At 47.3% G+C, this 19,736-nt stretch overlaps 1 protein-coding gene across 6 annotated transcripts in view; it reads right to left on the minus strand.

Moving 5' to 3' along the window:
- Window positions 1-12,796: 12,796 nt before the first annotated feature.
- CROT (Carnitine O-octanoyltransferase) overlaps window positions 12,797-19,736 on the minus strand; it is a 150,765-nt gene continuing 143,825 nt past the window's right edge. For all 6 annotated transcript variants that reach the window (XM_065431235.1, XM_065431236.1, XM_065431234.1 and 3 more), the window contains 2 exons: window positions 16,319-16,438; window positions 12,797-15,733 (listed from right to left, as the gene is read on the minus strand). In XM_065431235.1, coding sequence (XP_065287307.1) covers window positions 15,613-15,733; window positions 16,319-16,438 — 241 coding nt within the window. In that variant the 3' untranslated portion in view covers window positions 12,797-15,612. The remainder of the gene's footprint in view (window positions 15,734-16,318; window positions 16,439-19,736) is intronic.

Here is a 19,736-nt window from a genome sequence, read left to right on the forward strand (position 1 = left end):
TGTCAACAACATTCCAACTTTTTCAAATCCCTTTTGTTCTTTTATTTATATTTATTCATTTTTATTCCACGAATACCATCTTCTACCACTACTTTTATTATATTTTTCAGAGAGACGATAGTTGACCGACCTCCAGTGGAGCAGATAATCCCCCCACATCCATGCCCGTTCCACGAAACGGTAACTAAAATGACACGTCAAGCGGCTGACACACAACGCTACCTCAGGCTCCTCCACCGACGTTGAGTAGCACGCCTTCCTTTTCAATTCTACACCCTCGCCGCTAATACACCCTAGGTCGTTGCCTCGCCCAGCCACCTTACCTTCTCTCCACTTTACAACCGTACGTCTATATACTGTGCCGAGGGGAGCATAAAATAGTTCAAATCACAAAATAAAATAGTGAGTAAGCGCTCGTGTGTCCCGCTTCACTGTGTGCTTGTCAATTGTGCGCGCTAAATGTTTTACTATGAATTTGTACCAACTCGCTCAACTATCAGTTCTGCTGCAGAGCATATGTCGCCTTGAAAAAGGCTTAGTTCACTTGTCGAAAACGTTGGCTCCTGCTTCCACCTTGTTCCCGTTTTGCTCATCGTTCCGAATTTCCACACCCCGCCTTCCCCATGTTATTCTCATATGCCTATATCACTGATTGTGATTACAAAATCTTCCAAGAGAAAAAAACCTAACAAGGAGACTACAGAATGTCATTAATTGGTTAGTCGTCACCAAACATGTGGAGTTAGGTACGCATTATGTAATTTAAAAGTTGGCATGTCATTGTAGCCGTGCCGCCGTCTTATGAGCCTTTGTCGTTCGATAGATATCCTTCCATAGTCATTGCGTCAACGTCATACAGCCGTTGTCATGCCTCCATGATCATGGACAACCTTGGCAACGAAGTGTCATAGCAGAGTGGGACGATATTGGAGTACGCGGCATACATCCGAAGCAACGAAAGTCTCAGAATTACCACTACATGTGTGCAATAAACCTGAATTCAGGAACATGACCTGTCGCTACATTGCTATTCGCGTAACCATCGACAGTCATCGTGAGGCGAGTTCAACCATATTGCGATAGAATTTACATGGACACTCCAAGCGCATTCCTGCCGTCGGCGTCAAGGTAGATGTACTGGTAGCGAAGGCTCCATAGACGCCCATTGGTCCAAAAAATGGCGGCTCGTGGGCACTCCAGCGCCCCCTGGATTTTGGGGGGCAAACTACGCAAACGTGACGTAGAATGACGTCACGCATACGTATGCTTTTGGCGCGAATTATAAAGCGGTCTTTCTGTAGAATCCGCGCTTTCGAGCCCGTACCTCTCGAAGGTTGCTGCCTTTCAGCGCGCCCTAACCTTTGCCAGTCAAATGTGCTCGAGTTCCTGCTAGTTATGGCCTTGTTAATGTGCAATTGGGAACGCAATGAAAGTGACTGGTAAAGGAGGGGCAGCATAGAAAGGCAGCAACACTTCCAGACACTCGCGAAGCATGCATGATTCGTAGTTCAAATACTGGTGCTAGTACTTTTGAGAGCTTTTGAGTACAGCAAGGTATGATGCACAAAGCACTGGCTCAAGTGCACAGTTCGCAATAGAGTGTACGGCAAGTATGGTTTTCATAGTTTCATATTCATTGTTTATTGCAGCAACCAAACAAATACAGTCACTAAGCACACCCTTGGCACACAAACAAAAAATACATGCCACAGGCAGCACAAGCAGTATTGTTTAAGTTGGCTAATCATCTCAATAGTCACAGTGCAGATAGGAAAAAGCCCTGAAGTGCCACGAACGTTGTCAGTTAGGAAATTGAAAAGTATAGAAAACAATGCTACGACAGCTTCAATTGAAGCAAACATAACATGACATAAGTAGGCGCATCAACACAGACCATAGAGCACACTGGGATTATTCTTCACATTTAATTTCTTCAGCTGAAAGAATATAGCAGGTGCGTTTACATCTGCAAGGCAATGTTAAAGCCAGCTTTAGCACCCTCAAACGTGCTCAACGTAGGAGCAAATACCATACATTGAGCCGGCGTACCATCTCCAGAGTACTTCTAGTCGTTAGCCGGATCAATTTGAAGTAATTTTACGTCAACAAAAGTACACATGTACGTCAACAAAAGTACACGCTGTCGCAGTGTACCACGGAGCATCGTTTCTTCACATGCCGCAAGCTCATCTTGAAATGAAGCGCTAAGCGCTTCAAAAGAAGAGCGCGAAGCGTGCAAAGACGGAAAAAGACTTCGCACTGGCCGCACGCCGAAGGAAACGACAAAACCGAGAAAATTGCCGCAGCGGTGCAGCGGGCTGCAAATCTTACCGAACGGCGACAAAGAAGCGACGTGCAAGGACGACGAAAACTTCGCAAAAGGAGCATTTTGAGACCGGCGAGCTAAATTTATACGCTTTACCAGGCGCGCCATCGCAGACAGCTGGCGATAACAAATCGCTTCGTAAGCTCCCGCCACTGTGGCCGGGTTAGCCGGGTATCGAAACAAGGCCTGCAAAGACGCGCTGTAATGCACCGCACACTCATAAATAGGGGGCAGGTCAAGAGTGTTGCAAAAATACAAAATTTGACAGGTTTTAATAAAATGACTTACCTCTTTCATAAAACAAGGTGCTAATATATTTTTTCTTTTCTATTGGCAGATTACATTCCAATTTTGTAGCTTTATTTCTTTATATTTGCCCCCCATCCTCTGGTTGTGCTGCAGTCGCGCTAAACCACTTTTCGGCCCAGCCTTCGCCACCACTTTAAATCCGCCTTGTCGGCGTCGCCGTCAGATTCTGTATGAAGTCCAAGAGCGATAACACCGTCGCCGCGCACCCTACGCTGTATGTGCGAGCGAAAGCATGCGAAAGGGACGAAAATGGAGAGGAAGCGCGCCGTCTTCCGAGGAGTTGGCGTTCTACTCAGGCTGCAGCCATAGAGATATGCTGCAACTGCGCATGTGGCGGCTACGCGCGGCCGCATCTTGAGCGATTTGCGTTGAGGGCAGTCTATGTGCGTTGGTGGCTCGTAGCTTTGTGCGTGTTCTCGGTGCTCACTTTGCGTTGAAGCGATAGAAAGCACCGAGATCACTTCGCTCGCTGCCGCATTTCCTCACGCCAGCGTTTTGACAGCGAGTGTCCGCGATCATCAATTGAGATGCGTTCATGTTTCCTGAGCGCTGACACCATGCTTGTTAATTTAGTCGGTAAGCGAATGTTTACAAGCTGATACGGCCGATAAAAGTACTATCCTTAGTTCGTATGGCTCTCTGCTATCGCAATCGATGCTTCGCCTTTCCGGCGAAACTGCGTCTTTCTTTTTTTCACCAATACTCTAAATGCCTACTACTCCTTTCCACTGCTGACCGTTTAATGCGTCTATCCGCTTTGAATCCCAATGTCTATGCAAGGCGGGCGTTACCTGCGGGTCTCGCTGGGTGAAAGATGATGCGAAGTGCCGGAGCTCGACCACTTAGCATAACTGGCGGAGCGCGGCGGCTCAGTTAAATAGTACTTGACGCGTTACAGTTGTCACACAAAGCAGACGGTGACAGTGACAAAGGCACACACATTCCAATATGATTACGGCCAACTATACCCCTTATTGATCATATCCTTAGTTTCCGACTATTGCTACGTGTTCTCGGCATGGAGAGGTATCATTTGATACACATTTATTCATACAAGTCACCTAACCAACCATTTTTTTTCTTGAAGTGGTTACAAGATGGCCAGATCCCAGATACACCATCTTAAGTCAGCTAAGCCCTCATTTTCAAAATGTATTCTACACATTTTTCAGCTTCCTCTGGTGTCTGTACAGGTGGATGTTTGTAGGTAAATGCCTTTCCTTTAGCGTATGCTCCTTACAAACAATACTGTGACTGGGCGGCTAGAAGCAGTGTTAGGCCTTCGCATTAAGTCACACAACTTATTTTAACACTTGATACTACATCCACTACCACGCCTATATAGCGTCTGGCAGGGATGATTACAGTACGTAAACATGCTACAATCAGTGTTACGTGTACACAATATTAAAACAACTGGCTTATCCTCCATCTGCATCAGTAACTGATTCAAAACATCGGATAGCGAGTGTGGGTAACGAAAATGAAAACGTGCACTAACTCGGCCGAGTAAAGGCATCCAAGTACTCGCACACAACCTAAAAAAAAAAATACATGCAGAAACTCCTCTGGGAGTTCTCTAATATGTGTAAGCACTGTGTCACTTGCTCGTCTCCTTACAGCCCGGTGTTATCAATGTTATCAAACTTGATCCAGCAGGTACCAACGACAGCTCTGCGGCGACACGAACTGGTGCGTGTGGCGCCGCAAGAAAACTACTGCAGGTAGCGGCGCCAGGTGCGCTGATGACCTTCGGATCATTATAATCGTTATCACTCTTTAGTGCCTTGTCCATCCGCGTCGAACCGTTACAAATCGCGACTAAACGTACTCGGCCGGAGGCACCGCCGCGCGGACCGTATCTTGAAAGCGATCTGCGATGCCAACAGAGTGCAGACTGCTGATAGGTTCGCACGCTGTGTTCTCGCCGCTTGCTTAGCGTTGAAGAGGTACATGCGGGCCCGTATCTCGAAAGCGTTCACCGAAAGTGGCCGAGTGCGGCGTGTGCCGAGAGCTCCGTGAGCGCTGCGTTGAAGCGAGAGGCAGCACGAAAGTGCATTCGCTCGCTGCTGCGGGCGCCACCATGAAAACCGTCGTCTCAAGGGCACTGATCTACCCCTCGGGCTTGGTGAAGTAACATAGTCCGCAGGTAGCATAGGCTGTTGCGAACCATCTCAGCCAAGTTTTGCGGTCGTACTCCTCCCTTGTGGATGCTTTATCAGCTCGACTGCTGACGTCAAGCTACGGTCGGCTTATGGCGTAGTCGTGGCATCTACGCCAACATCCAGAATGAAAGTTGAGCTGCGTGCCACGGCAAGATTTAGAAGGCGGAGGGTTGTGGGCACGCCCCACTGCGCCGTACCCTTTGCAGTGGAAGCAAGGCAGTGAAGCAACGGGAGCACAGCGGAGGCCGCGTTTGACTGCCAATAACTCTTGTCAAGAATGGCGGGCTGCAAAACAAGATTGCCACACAGTTACGACAGAGCGACACGACGCGCACCTCTCCCTCTCCGTCGCTGCAGCTGGGAGGCGTTCAAAGAAGCGGCCTTTGCGCTGGAATCCGCCGCCTTCCTCCAGCCCCTTCGACATTGTGACGGAACTAGTTCGGTGCGTGAACAATGATTCCGGAGTTCCCCAACGCGGAGCTGATTTGACACGCATGGACAAGCTGCCGCGGGAACGACGTATTTTTGTGCTTCTCACGGTTCGGAGTGGCACGGAACAACGAGCGACCCTCGATCGGCAACGATAGTTCCCGGAACGGCACCCGCCAACGCCGTCGTCGGGCATCAGAGCGCGGTTGCCTTTGCGTACGTAAACTGTTCTGCAGAGCAGCGGCGCGTTGGTGATGAGTAAACGAACAGTCGCCGCGTCGTAGGACCGGCGGATCGAGTGTATAAAAACTGTGGTTGTGCGAATGCTGAGGACACTTCTCTTGAGCAGTCATGTTAGACTGAGTCACTTCTCTCATGCAGTCCTGTTGGACTAATACTCTTTTTCTCAAGCAGTCATGTTAGACTGATTTAATTTCTGTAAATAAACCCCTTTTCCTCGTTCTCGATGAGAAGCAGTTCTTCACTTCATCAACGATCTCAGCGTAAATAAGTTGGACGACGGCATGGGCCAGCTACCTTCGAATTCATGCCGTACTCCAATCTTGGCAAAGGACCACGGACGATGGGATTGAGCCCCCAATCCTGACAACTGGCTGACAGCGGCGAGATGGACTTTGCGACATGGTGCTGTATCTGCGGTGAGTGCTTGGTTTTTGCTTTGACTCTCTAGGCTTCATTTTGTGGTTGTTCTGTTTAGAACAGTAGGGAAGCTAGATTGTTGTGTGTTAGCTAGGTTGTGTTTACCTAGCTTGATTTAGAGAGCAGAATCAAGGCAGTAAAACAGCAGTCATGGAGTTAAGGACACTGCTGAGAGACGAGTTGTTGATTGTTGGTGAGGAACTGGGCCTAGATGTACGCAAGGAAATGCTCAAATCGGAATTATTGGAGCTAATTTCCAATCGGGCCAGTGAGGAAGATATTGAAATGGGAATGGAACTTCTCAAAAAGAGAGAGAAACGGGAAAAAGAAAGAGAAGAACGGGACAGAGAAAAGCAAGAGAGAGAGGAACGCGATAAAGATCGCGAGTTTCAGTTAAGGAAAATGCAACTTGAACTTGAAAGCAAACGTTTGGAGTTGCCTCAAGGAAGTGAAGGCGCTCTGGGTCGATCAAGTGAGGCAGAATCGTACCGCATGGACAGGCTATTAAAGCCATTTGAGGTCGGGACCGACATAGGCTTGTTCCTAAGCAATTTTGAAAGGACTTGCGAGAAGATGAACTTCGGCCCGAGTACATGGCCACAGCGGTTGCTGTCTATGTTGCCGTGTGAGGCGGCGGAAGTAATCGCCAGACTGAGTGTGCAGGATGCATATGATTATGCAAAAGTTAAGGCTAGTCTCCTGAAGAAATACCGCCTTTCAGCCGAAGCTTTTCGGCAAAGGTTTAGGAGCACAGGCAAGAAAGATAGCGAGGGCTATCCGGAGTTTGCGTATAGCTTAAAGGCCAACCTAGTCGAGTGGCTTAAAAGCGCGGAAGCGTACGACAGCAGAGACATGATCATTGAATGCATGTGTCTAGAGCAGTTTTACAAAACCATCCCCCAAGCTGTGAAACTGTGGGTGCAAGACAGAGGTAATGTAAACACTGTGGAAAGGGCGGCTGAATTAGCCGAAGAGTACGCAACCCGTAGAAAATTGAACGCCGAGGAGGGAAACTGGGACGGTCGAAATGGACCGCGGAAACCATTTCCGTTCAAAAAGGGTGCGCAAACTAGACGATCCGAGCCTGTAGACATGGCGGAAAAGCCCGCAGAAAAGAGCGAGGAGAAACGTAACGGAGAAACCGCACAAAAGGAGCAGAAAAGGGGATAACTTCAATACCCGAATCCGAGCTAGGCCCGAGGGACAAAAGAACAGTTGAGGAGAGCCTGCCAGCTGACCAGCTCAATGAGAGCGTAGCACTAGAGTGTCAGAGTTCTAGCCTGCAGGAAGAGCAAGCAGACGCGCTCACAAGCGAGACAGGGTCGTTATTATCACCGGCCTCAAAGAACTTTGATCAACTCTTACGCGTGGATAGAGTCAGTGGCAGCTGAGCAAAAGAATGATGAGAGCTTAGCAAAATTACATGACACAGCTAAAGAAGGCATTGCTAGGCGCAACGTAACGATACATGAGAGAGGAGGATTTTAGATCAGTTAGTCATACCTACTAAGTATAGGCAGGACCTTTTGAGTCTTTGTCATGGAAATGGGTGGTCCGGCCACCTAGGCATAAACAAATCAAAGGAAAGATTGCTTATGGAATACTACTGGCCTGGCTGTTTCAAAGATGTAGAAAACTTTGTAAGATCATGCGACGCCTGCCAGCGTTCTGGTAAACCAGGAGAGACTTGGAAAGCTCCACTGAAGGTAGTGCCCTTAATAACAGAGCCTTTCAGACGACTTGTAATAGACACGGTAGGGCCTCTTCCAAAAACAAAATCAGGCTACAGGTACTTGTTTACCATGCTGTGTCCGGCTACAAAGTTTCCAGAAGCAATCCCTTTGAAAGAGCTCAGCTCCACCGAAGTAGTGGACGCGCTTTTGACAGTGTTTGCACGAGTTGGGTTTCCAGCCGAAATTCAGGCAGATCAAGGGTCAGTATTTACGAGCGCACTGACTTCCACATTCTTGCAAAAGTGCGGGGTAAAGTTAATACACAGTTCTGTCTATCACCCTCAGTCAAACAGTGTAGAGAGGTGGCATTCGGTGCTTAAGCGAGTTTTGCGTGCGCTCTGTTACGAGCACAAGGAGGACTGGGAGAACTGTCTGCCGGCAACTTTGTTTGCTTTGCGAACGGTTCCACATGAGGCGACAGGGTTCTCAGCAGCAGAACTAGTGTACGGGAGGACACTCCGGTCTCCACTGAGAATGTTAAGAGAGATGTGGGAGGAAAGAGGGGAGAGTCCAACCGTGGTTGAATACGTGCTAAATTTACTGGAGCGGCTAAGCGCAACCCAAGAACTAGTCGGAAAGAACATGGCACTAGCTCAAAAGAACGCCAAATTCTATTACGACAAGAATGCGAGGCTTCGTACGTTTAACGCCGGAGACCAGGTAATGATCCTCAAACCTTCAAGAAAGAACAAGCTTGAAGTTCACTGGGACGGGCCCGTTAAAGTGTTGCACAAACTTTCAGATACCAACTATGCTTTGAGAATGCCTGGTCGCAGGAAGGAAGTGAGGATGTATCACTGTAATTTGATGAAGCCGTATGTAGAGCGGAGCGGAGTCGTTAACTATACCGTCAAAGAGCCGGATGGCATTGGTACCAAGTTTAAGGAGTATAGGGCAACCTCCAACTCTGAAATCGGCCTAGAAGAAGTAGTAGAACACTCGGTAAGCTCGCATGCTCTAAGACCCGAGCAGCTAGATGAGCTAAAAGGGGTGTTAGGGGAATATATCGACAGATTTAGCGATCGGCCGGGTAGAACCGAACTGATAACGCATGAAATTGAGCTGACATCAACCGAACCAGTAAGATCAAAACCTTACAGGGTGTCTCCAAGACAGAGAGAGATTATGGAGGCAGAGATACAGCGCATGCTAGAGTTGGGAGTTATTGAGCCCGCTGAGAGTGACTACACGTCACCGCTAATACTCGTAGAAACCCCTAACAAGGACCCTCGTCCGTGTGTTGACTACAGGAAGTTAAATGCCATCACTAGGGATCAGCTGTACCCGATACCCAACATTGAGGAACGAATTGAAAGAGTTAGCGCTGCTAAATACATTTCAACTATAGATCTCGTGCGGGGGTACTGGCAAGTTCCCCTTTCAGAAAGTGCCAGCCGCTATGCCGCATTCATCTCGCCTGTAGGCACTTTTCGCCCTCTCGCACTCAGCTTCGGGCTGAAGAACGCGCCGTTTAGCTTCTCTAAGTTAATGGATATTGTCCTAAAGGACTTGCAGGAGTTCGCCTTACCTTATCTTGATGATGTGGCCATTTTTTCGGACAGCTGGGAACAACACGTATCGCACCTCAAACAGGTGTTCTCACGGTTGAGGGAAGCCGGCTTAACGATGAAAGCGGAAAAGTGTAGGTTTGGTTGTTCGCAGGTTACTTATCTGGGCCATGTTGTCGGTCAGGGCATGAGACGGCCGGCTGAGCTGAAAATAACTACGATTGGAGAATTTTCTCAGCCGCGCACGAAAACGGACCTTCGTTCATTTTTGGGACTTCTGGGGTACTATCAACGGTACATTCCGAATTACTCGCAATTGGCAAGTCCATTAACAGACGCCCTCCGAAAGGGAGCACCGAGTAACGTACACTGGGATAAGGACAAGGAGAACGCTTTCCAAAGTTTGAAAACGCTATTGGTTTCTCACCCTGTGCTTCGCGCGCCAGACTACACAAAGGAATTCATAGTTCAATGCGACGCAAGCGACAGAGGTATGGGCGTGGTACTTAGTCAGGTCGGCGACGATAACGAGGAGCATCCTATCCTCTACGCCAGCCGTAAACTAAATGTAAGAGAGGAAGCCTACAGCGCTTCAGAGAAGGAATGCGCTTGTTTGGTTTGGGCCGCCCAGAAGTTGTCGTGTTACTTGTACGGAGCGAAGTTCATCTTCGAGACCGACCACTGTCCTCTGACGTGGCTCAATCAAATGTCGCACAAAAACGGCCGCTTGCTCCGATGGAGCCTCACTCTCCAAGAGTACAACTTCTCCGTTAGATATAAGAAGGGAAAGTTGCATAGCAATGCGGATGGTTTGAGCAGGCTAATTTGAATTCTGCGTTTGAGGGTCCCGCCTAAATTTTAGGGTTACTAGTGTTAACTTTTATTAAGCGAAGAAGATCCCCTCTCATTTAGCAGGATTCCCTCCATGATTGCTGAATTTGTCAGCAGGAATTTGCTTCAGAAATTGGCATAGTGAAATGCAGCATTTTTTTTTGTTTCTGCACTTATGTTGTTGTTTTTTTGAAGCCTAGCGAGTCTAAAGTGAGAGCCAATGCACGTCATCTCGGCGCAGAGCCGTGTTGTGGGGTTCATTTTGCAGTTGCCTGTCCTTGTTGGATGTTTTGGGGCGGTGACATCAATGCACAAGTGGTCGCTGCGAGCCAAGACATCAACCCCCCCCCCCCCCCCCCCCTGACCAGCAGCCGTTCTCTTCCTGCCTAGCGGTTGTCAGCGCTAGACAGTCGAGACTTTCCGGGCCATGGAGGCGCTGTCAAGAATGGCGGGCTGCGAAACAAGATTGCCACACAGTTACGACAGAGCGACACGACGCGCACCTCTCCCTCTCCGTCGCTGCAGCTGGGAGGCGTTCAAAGAAGCGGCCTTTGCGCTGGAATCCGCCGCCTTCCTCCAGCCCCTTCGACATTGTGACGGAACTAGTTCGGTGCGTGAACAATGATTCCGGAGTTCCCCAACGCGGAGCTGATTTGACACGCATGGACAAGCTGCTGCGGGAACGACGTATTTTTGTGCTTCTCACGGTTCGGAGTGGCACGGAACAACGAGCGACCCTCGATCGGCAACGATAGTTCCCGGAACGGCACCCGCCAACGCCGTCGTCGGGCATCAGAGCGCGGTTGCCTTTGTGTACGTAAACTGTTCTGCAGAGCAGCGGCGCGTTGGTGATGAGTAAACGAACAGTCGCCGCGTCGTAGGACCGGCGGATCGAGTGTATAAAAACTGTGGTTGTGCGAATGCTGAGGACACTTCTCTTGAGCAGTCATGTTAGACTGACACACTTCTCTTGAGCAGTCATGTTAGACTGAGTCACTTCTCTCATGCAGTCCTGTTGGACTAATACTCTTTTTCTCAAGCAGTCATGTTAGACTGATTTAATTTCTGTAAATAAACCCCTTTTCCTCGTTCTCGATGAGAAGCAGTTCTTCACTTCATCAACGATCTCAGCGTAAATAAGTTGGACGACGGCATGGGCCAGCTACCTTCGAATTCATGCCGTACTCCAATCTTGGCAAAGGACCACGGACGATGGGATTGAGCCCCCAATCCTGACACTCTGCTTTTGCTGAACTACCCGCCGTGGTTGCTCAGTGGCTATGGTGTTGGGCTGCTGAGCACGAGGTCGCGGGATCGAATCCCGGCCTCGGCGGCCGCATTTCGATGGGGGCGAAATGCGAAAACACCCGTGTACTTAGATTTAGGTGCACGTTAAAGAACCCCAGGTGGTCGAAATTTCCGGAGTCTTCCACTACGGCGTGCCTCATAATCAGAAAGTGGGTTTGGCACGTTAAACCCCATAATTTTTCTTCTGCTGAACGCATTGAAGTACTTCTTGCGGCAAAGTATGTCTGAAATAGCCTATTTTCACTTCAAATGTATTTCTCCTCTTCGATAATCCACTCTGTGAAAGTGGTTGACCAGCGAAGCTGTTTGGCCCACGACACGGAGGTGACACATAATTTTGACCAAAGTACGAACTCATTTGTCTTGAGTGGCAATCGTGACGAAAGGTACGCACACTCATTTATTGTTTTGGTCGGTGGTCATCGTTTCACTCACAACTGCAAGCACATTCTTTGATAATGTCAAATCGATGCACGTACGCCGCCGAGTGGTCGGTTGGGTCGGTACGTCATCGCAAGGGATTTGTCTGCAACGCGGAACGCGTAAATAGCTCTTTCCGGTACCGACACAACCCCATTGAAATCACCGACAACAGGGGCAGTGTCATCGCAGCTAATTCACGCAAAGAGAGTGGCCATGAACCTTACGGGACTATGAGTCACTGCATTTTTTTGTTTGCTTACGAGATATGAGCCACTGATGATGGCAGTTTTGGACATGCTGTTCTTAACGTTGTAATGGCGCGATTTGAAAGAATTTAAACACTGTTCGCTTCACTTGCGGAGTGCTTGTAGCCTCTGCCTTACGGCGCTATGAGTCATTGCATCTTTTGCTTGCTTAAGGGAGCATGAACCCTTACGGGGGTGTGCTCCATTGACGAGTTTTCGTTCATGGAGAAGAAAAATGCAAGGAACCCTAACCATATACACCTTCGCCGTAAAAAGTGGCTCAGGGCCCCCTTAAGAGCACGCATAGGTTTCTCGGCTTGCATTCGTTCGAATTTACCGGATAGACTACAGGCGCGATACCTAGAACGTAATTTGAAAATTCCAGTTGTGACGTTAATGCCACTTTTTTTATAAATAGTGGATCCGTGAGAACCGCTGGTATATTCAATGCAAGAGCAATGAACGGTGGATGTATTGAAGTTTGTTACAATGCTTGCAAATAAATGTCACCATACAGGCAATTGCACAAAACACTTTTTGCTAATTGTCATGCAGCATCACGGAATCACAAGTGAGGACGTTCCCGTTTGTGTGTTACACTGATATGTGCAAGATGTTCGCCTTCCTCCGATTCACGACGCTGCCATGTCACCATTAAGGATATATGGCTATTTTTAATTAGTGTGCTAACCTTCAATTTCAGGCTGTGGCAATTACTGCATATTCTAATGTACTAGAAACTGCCAAATTTTGCAGGTGCTTGACTATGTAGAAAGCTTTTATGGTATCCACTGATGCACACATAGAGAAGTCTTACTCAACGCGCAGTCCACAACAGCTTTTGAAAAAAAGCGCATGAAAAAATAAGCTTAGGAACGCAGTTTTGCATGCTCTTCTAAAGCATAGTATATATACCATGCCTGTGGGGCCCTTATAGACGGCCTACACTATCCTGCGACATCCATCACAAAAAACACACAACGTCAGCAAGTCGCCTCTCTCATTTAAAGGCTTGTTCATAGATCCCTCACATGCTTCCACCATGGTACCGATAAGAGTAGCTGCAGAAGCCAGTAACAAATGTTGGGCACACTGCAATGGCGTGCAACACGGACACAAATTTGCAAAAAAATTCCAGCCACAAATTTTCAGGTAACAAGGCAGTAAGTGTAGTCATTAAGTCCTGCTGAACCGGTAAATTTGTGGACATATTTTCTGTGCTGAAAGATGAGTAGTAGTAGCAAAGGTTGTTTCTCTAATTTCTAGGCTGTGCACTTGGCTGGTGTTTCTTGCTCTACCTTCATATTGCTATGAGATTGTATGTGCTTGCTTGATTCTATGCTTCCTACTCAATTCCCCGTGCAGGGGCCTTGGAAAGTATTTTACTGATGAGTAAAATAATGAAGGCAGCATTTCTTCAGCTTGAAGGAGGCTCTGAGCAGAAAATTTCTCACATCGTCGCATGTCTAGCTAGACTGATAAATTTGTGGGTACATTTTCTGTGCCGAGAGATAAATACGGCATATTTCTACAAGTACTACAGCCACGAATGTGGTGAATGAGAGTAGCATTCCTGCAAGTTAAAATGGCCGCAAACACAGGATCGCTAGTCTGCATGCTTCATAGTTGCGACATACATAAATTACGTGCCTTCCTAAAATCATGGCTGCCTGAAACCATCGGCATAGCATACTAACCCAGAGTCCACACTCTTGGCAAGTCAGAGGGTGCCACAGTTAATGAAGAGATGGTCTCCAAGGAACACTGCTGTAGCAAAATAAGATGATGGAAACCCCCCAGCAGCTGTGCCACAGGTCTGATGAAATGACGATTATCAAAGACGTCATGATGAACGTTGCTGTTGTCACTGCATTGTAAGAAAACAGCTAGGTGCTGTTAATTGAACTTTACTATTAATTTTAGAGATCTGAGCTGGCGAGAAATCGAGAGGCTGTCCAGAGCGTGCTCAGCTCATAGCATAGCTCATGCATAGGATTCGACAGGTCGAGTCAAGCTGCAAAGCAAAGCTTGCAGCCTTCCTACAGTGTTGTTGAGGACTACCTAGCTGTTTCGAAAATAGGTGGGTTCCCATGGTGAAAAACCATATTAAACTGGCACAGTTGCATTTTCTTTAATTCTCACATTTTATTCGATAGGATTTTTGTTATGAATGGCTGACAACACTTTACCGGTGGTGATGTACAACTGTGGGAGCAGGTTTTGCATCTCCAAGATGATTACACCTCTGATTTATTCAAGTCATCTCTCATACGAAAGCTATCTTGTTGGCAACAGTGGTGCACTTGTGTGAGAATGCAAACCAATCAATTTAGCGTGACCCAATTTTGGTGCTCAAACGAAATAAGATTGGCATGATTTTGGCAAGCAATCTAAGTGGCCTTCTGTAAGTCTACTATATATCAGATCTACATTCACATGTGAGCAGAGCTACACTTTGGTACGAGGGAAAATCAGAAAAGTCCTTGCCCCTATTTTTCTTTTTTCGAATTATGGCTGTAAATGTGAAGTCAACATATCCATTTCTAGCGGTGGATCTTTCTTGGACTGGGCCGATTTTATCTGCCAGTACCTCCATGGCACGACACTGCCATCAGTTGATGAAGATGGCAGTTGTGCTTCCCACGTACAAGGCATACGAGCAACGAACGTTTTCGATTAGTTTTCAATGGAGCAAGAAACGGATGCCCATCGAAAGCTACAGGGATATGCAGCCCACGCATGGGGAAAGGTGTCTTGCTTTGAGAAGTGTGAGGTAGTGGTGTTGCGAGCTGGCAAAAGGCTACATGGCAATCCACAGTCAGCCAGACGAATTCTACCACATGGGTAGCTTAAATTTAGAGTTGCGATGGGAGAAATGTCTGAACTAGTGTGGGGACTATGTGGAAAAAATAGTGTAGGGTACGTATAATAGTATGTATATTTCTAATTACCTGTACGTACCTTATTCTAGCTAATTAAAAATGGGGGCAAGGACTGTGTGATTTGCCGTCGTAGTTCGAATTATTCATGACTCAAACATTAAGTTTGCAAACATTAACCTAAATGACTTCATCAGGTGCTGTCCAATCCATGCCCTAAAACCCAAATGTTCGCATATCCCCGCATACGAAATATATTCCATTGCCCAGCTTAAGTACTTGAAGGTTCACGTAACGTAATGATAAGGGCAATGAATACCATTCGCAGTCTTAAACTTGGGGGCTTTATAAAACTTACGCACATAAGTATACTACTTCCATGCGCCTTTTATAGCGCAAATGTTTTTTCCGCGAGTCTGTGAAAAAAGCACAGTTGAAGAAATAACATAAAAAAGGAGAATCTTGTGCAGAAAAGCTGCGGCTGTACACCTCCTTCCTCGTAAATACCTTGTGTATACAAACAGCATACCTGAATACAATTGCCGTGCATTGTTCGTAAAAAATAGGGTCGCAAAATATACATCATCGTGGTTAAAAAAAGAACAATACAAACACCTACCTAATAAAGAAATATGGCTAAATCGAAAACCGTCAGAAAAATAAAACGCAAGGTACAATCACAGTGTTATGAACACGCCCAGCGCTGCCCTTGGTCTTCGGCTGATCTACATTGGGCAGCACGCGCGGCGTCTCCACAAGCGTTAAAACACGCAAGCATGGCCTCGGCCGTCACGTGTCACAGCTTGGCCGAGAGCAGCATACCCTGCAAATCAAACAGCGCGTGCACGATGTGCTGATACAACGTCCGTGCGTCAGTCTCGTCACTTTCCTTGAAGGCAGACAAGGCAAAGATGACCCTGCGGTGCAGAAAATGAAAGAAAAGAATAAACAAGAACAACGTTGAAACAAAGCGAGGTTAAAATTCTGAATGCAGAAGAATACTAATTATATCCTGAGGTGTTGCATGCCAAAACTGATCTGATTGTGAGGCACACCCTTGGTGTGGGACCGTGCATTAATTTTGACCTTAAGGGGCACTTTAACGAGCACATAAGCCTAATTACATGAGCGTTCTTGCATGCTGCCCCAATCAGAAAGTGGTCACTGCAGCCGGAATCGAACCCACGACCGAGCTTAGTAGCGCCGTGCCATAATAGCCACTCGACAATCATAGTGTGTGAATTTACCGTGTCTGAATTACGATTGGGAATTATGACTAGGGCCACTGTTTGGGTCAGGCATGTTCGTGCTGACCAGTCGAGTGCAATTTATTCAATGAGGGCCAATGTCGAAATCGTAGTAACACAAGTTTTGGTCCACAGAAATGTATGGGCATCAGCCAGGATCTTAGAACAAGATAAAACAAACCAAAGTCACATTAACGAAAGTGTGCTGCACTAGGTAATGAAAACGAAACAGCTAGGCAAGGTGCCGCTTCTCACTTGTTCTCTTCAATGCTGTAGAAGACGCCATAGCCATCTGTACACATCGGAGCCACACAGCCGATCAGTGGCGTGTAGCCGTTGCAGCTGGTTGATAATATGAAGTTCCCGTTGCCACCACTGTGATGAGAAATAGCGCAGGGTTGCTGTGAGGACTGGACAGTGTGCATGCAAACAAGAATAGGGGTGCTATCGACCCTGAAGGGCTTAAAAATAAATTGAATATTCATTGAACAGCCCCAAAAATTATTTACCTTCAAAGTAATATAATCTCTCTGAGACACAATGTATGTGTTCCACAGTTTTATTCATTGTTGACAACTGTTCAACTCTTGCAAACTGATGATCCTCAGTGCTTCCAGCATGTTCTTTTTTATCTCCTCCACACCTTGACAATGCTCAACCTTAGGCACTTGTTTCAATCTTGGAAATAAGGAGTCGCAAGGGGCAAGATACAAGGAGCAGAGGTGAGTTAAGGTATTCTTAACATTTTATTTTATGCGAAGCATATTACGAGAGCTCAACCCAGCTCCTCAGGCGCGGCGGTGTCGCCTTGAAACCACGTGACACCGTGACGTCACGACAGAGGAGAAGTGGCTTTGGCTCAACTCTTGCAAGACGGGCTGGGTAGGAATCGAACCAGGGTCTCCGGAGTGTGGGACGGAGACGCTACCACTGAGCCACGAGTACGATGCTTCAAAGCAGTGCAAAAGCGCCTCTAGTGAATGCGGTGTTGCCTTAGAAACGAGCTGTTTCTAAGGCGTGCGTCTCTTGCTCAGGCGCACATTTCGTTGCCGCGCCGAACGCTGCTTTGCTCGACGCTCACCGCGTCCAATGCGGGGCGCGTAGTCGCTGCGCCGTAGCCCATTGTCTTACACCCCTTGGCGGGTCGACGGGAACGCTGTCGCATTCCACTCTTGAAGGCGAAGCAGTAATGCATGAGTTGTTTCTTCGTCTAGTCGAACCAAATATAGCCAAGCAACAGCAGTTCACCAGGCTAAACAGTGGTTCAACAACTAAAATAAAGGCTAGTATGCTTCGCATCCTGGGCTTAACCTTACCTAAGCCACAGCAATTTTTTGTTGGGAAGTGCTGCATACTCAGTGCTGCGTGGACGTGAGCAATGTGATGCACGAGCCATTTGTTTGAGTTACAAAGATTACAGAGTTTTAGCATGTCCAGTATTCTGGCAAGTGCAGGCAGTTTGGGTGAATTGCCGGCTAAGCGGAGGCACAAACATGAGCAGCCATAGTGGTGATGCCACATAGTGGCACAGAGCTCAACCAGACAAACAGAAAGCAATTATTGCAGTTACTAAGTGCATTCTACTTCGCTGTTGGTGCAAATTTTCGGCAGTGGTGCAATCACAAACATGTTGCCTTTTTTTGAATGTTTTATTTTACCAGCAGCAAAGTAGACTTCACTTTGTAACTGCACTATTAGGTCTGTATTTGTGTGGTTCAGCTTTGCACCACCAGCTGTTGTCCCCATTTCAGCCACTCACACTTACGCCTCCACTCACCTGGCTATTCATCGAAACCGCTTGTCTTTGCTTGAATACTGGACATGCTAAAACTTTCTACTGTACAATTTTTTTCTAACTCGATTGGACAACCTCCAGGGCACTTCGAGATAAAAATGCCGGCAGAGGCTCCAAAGAAAGCCAATGGAGTGAGCAAACAAAATGTCACACAAAGATTATCATGGGTGATCTATTTGGTCAACTGACGGGGATGACAGTGTAGTACATGTGCCTAGTTGTATGCATGGGTGTTAAGGGGGGACGCGGCTTTCACATTGCAAAAAATGGCCAAAAAAGCGATTTTATGAAAGTCACATTTTCAATTTCTATAACTCCTTTTCTATCCGATTACGAAATATCGTCACTGGAAACTGCGTAGAAGCGCTCTAAAAAATTTTTTTTATCAGCCAAGGGGGCGAAAAATTTCGCGGAAATCAAGAAAGAACAGCATTTTTCATGCTGCCATATCTCCAGAACGACGCAACCGAGTGCCGCCATCTTGGTCTCGTTGGAAAGTGCATTTCTCCATCTTCAGCTTTACCATTTCAGCTACCTCCTCCATACAGAAACAAGCACATAAAAAGCAAATGATTGAAGGTTGTGCCCGAGTCTGCGATTGGCCGCGCCCGTCACGCGATTCCAGCGCGGTTCGCTATTTGTCCGGTGTTCACGTTGTCTGCTCAGGTCTTTGCACCTCGCAAGTCTGGAAGTCTCCTCTCGCCATAATCTCAATGTGTCAAAACGGGTGCTACGCGGTCATTGCAGTAGTGTGGCCAATCCCTATGTTTGTGGACATCTCAGACCTGCGGCTAAGCATACCAAGCATCGGCGACGCGGACATCGCGACCAAGATTCGCGCGCGGAATCCTCAGACACACGGCTAAGCCTTTCAGCACTCGCTGTGTCGGAATTCGTGACTAAGCCCATTGCAAACGCAATCCTCGGACCCGCGGCTAAGCATTTCGCGCATAGGAGTCTCCGACTCAGCGATCAAGCACATAGCGCGTGGACATCTCGAACCCTTGCCTAAGCATCTTGTGCATTGGCACCTCTGACTGCGTGGCTAAGTAAATCGAGCGTCAACTCCTAGAGCCCGCGTCTAGGCATTTTGTGCATCGTCACCTCGGACTGTGCGACTAAGTACATAGAGTGTCGACTCTTCCAGCCCGTGACTAGTAATTTCGTGCGTCGGCACCTCGCACTGCGCGACTAGGCACATCCAACTGTCGACTCCTCGAACCCGCGACTAGGCATTTCACGCATCGGCACCTCAGACTGTGCAGCTAGGTAGTTCGCGCATCATCGTCAGTGTGCCAGAAAATCGTCTCAAAGTGCATGAAATCAAAGGGCAGAGACCCAAAAAACCATCTGTAACCAAAGACAGCAATAACTACAATCCTGGTGCATTTTGAGTGATGTGAACTGCTCCAAAAACTTTGAGAAACGTTTTCTCAAGCGTGTGTTTTTGGCATTCTGCATTGTCTGTGAGAAGGGTAGCATGGGAATGCTTGGACCAATTTTGATCCTGTTTGTTTTTATGTATTCCCTGTAGTGTGCTTGAGGGTATGACAGTCTTCAATATTTTGCTGAGGCCTTAGTTTTTCTTCTGCATGCTAATTTGTGAACGACAAATTTTGGTACAATTAGTGAAGGTGAACATGATGTTCTGTGTAAAAAAAAAATGTGGTTGAAAACGTTTTGGAATTGTTGCACCTTGTAGTGCTCTTTTGAGCAAAGATTAAAACTACAGGCAGCTCTCAGGCATGTTTTGTTAAAGTGCCAGATTTTCCACAAGCAGAACACATGCGACTTCGTGTAACTTGAAAACTAGTCAAGCTATCGTAATGAAACTGCACATTTGTTTATTTAAGACACTTTCGAGTATGGCTGCCAAAT

Source organism: Dermacentor albipictus, chromosome 1 (genome assembly GCF_038994185.2).
Source record: "Dermacentor albipictus isolate Rhodes 1998 colony chromosome 1, USDA_Dalb.pri_finalv2, whole genome shotgun sequence".
NCBI lineage: Eukaryota > Metazoa > Arthropoda > Arachnida > Ixodida > Ixodidae > Dermacentor > Dermacentor albipictus.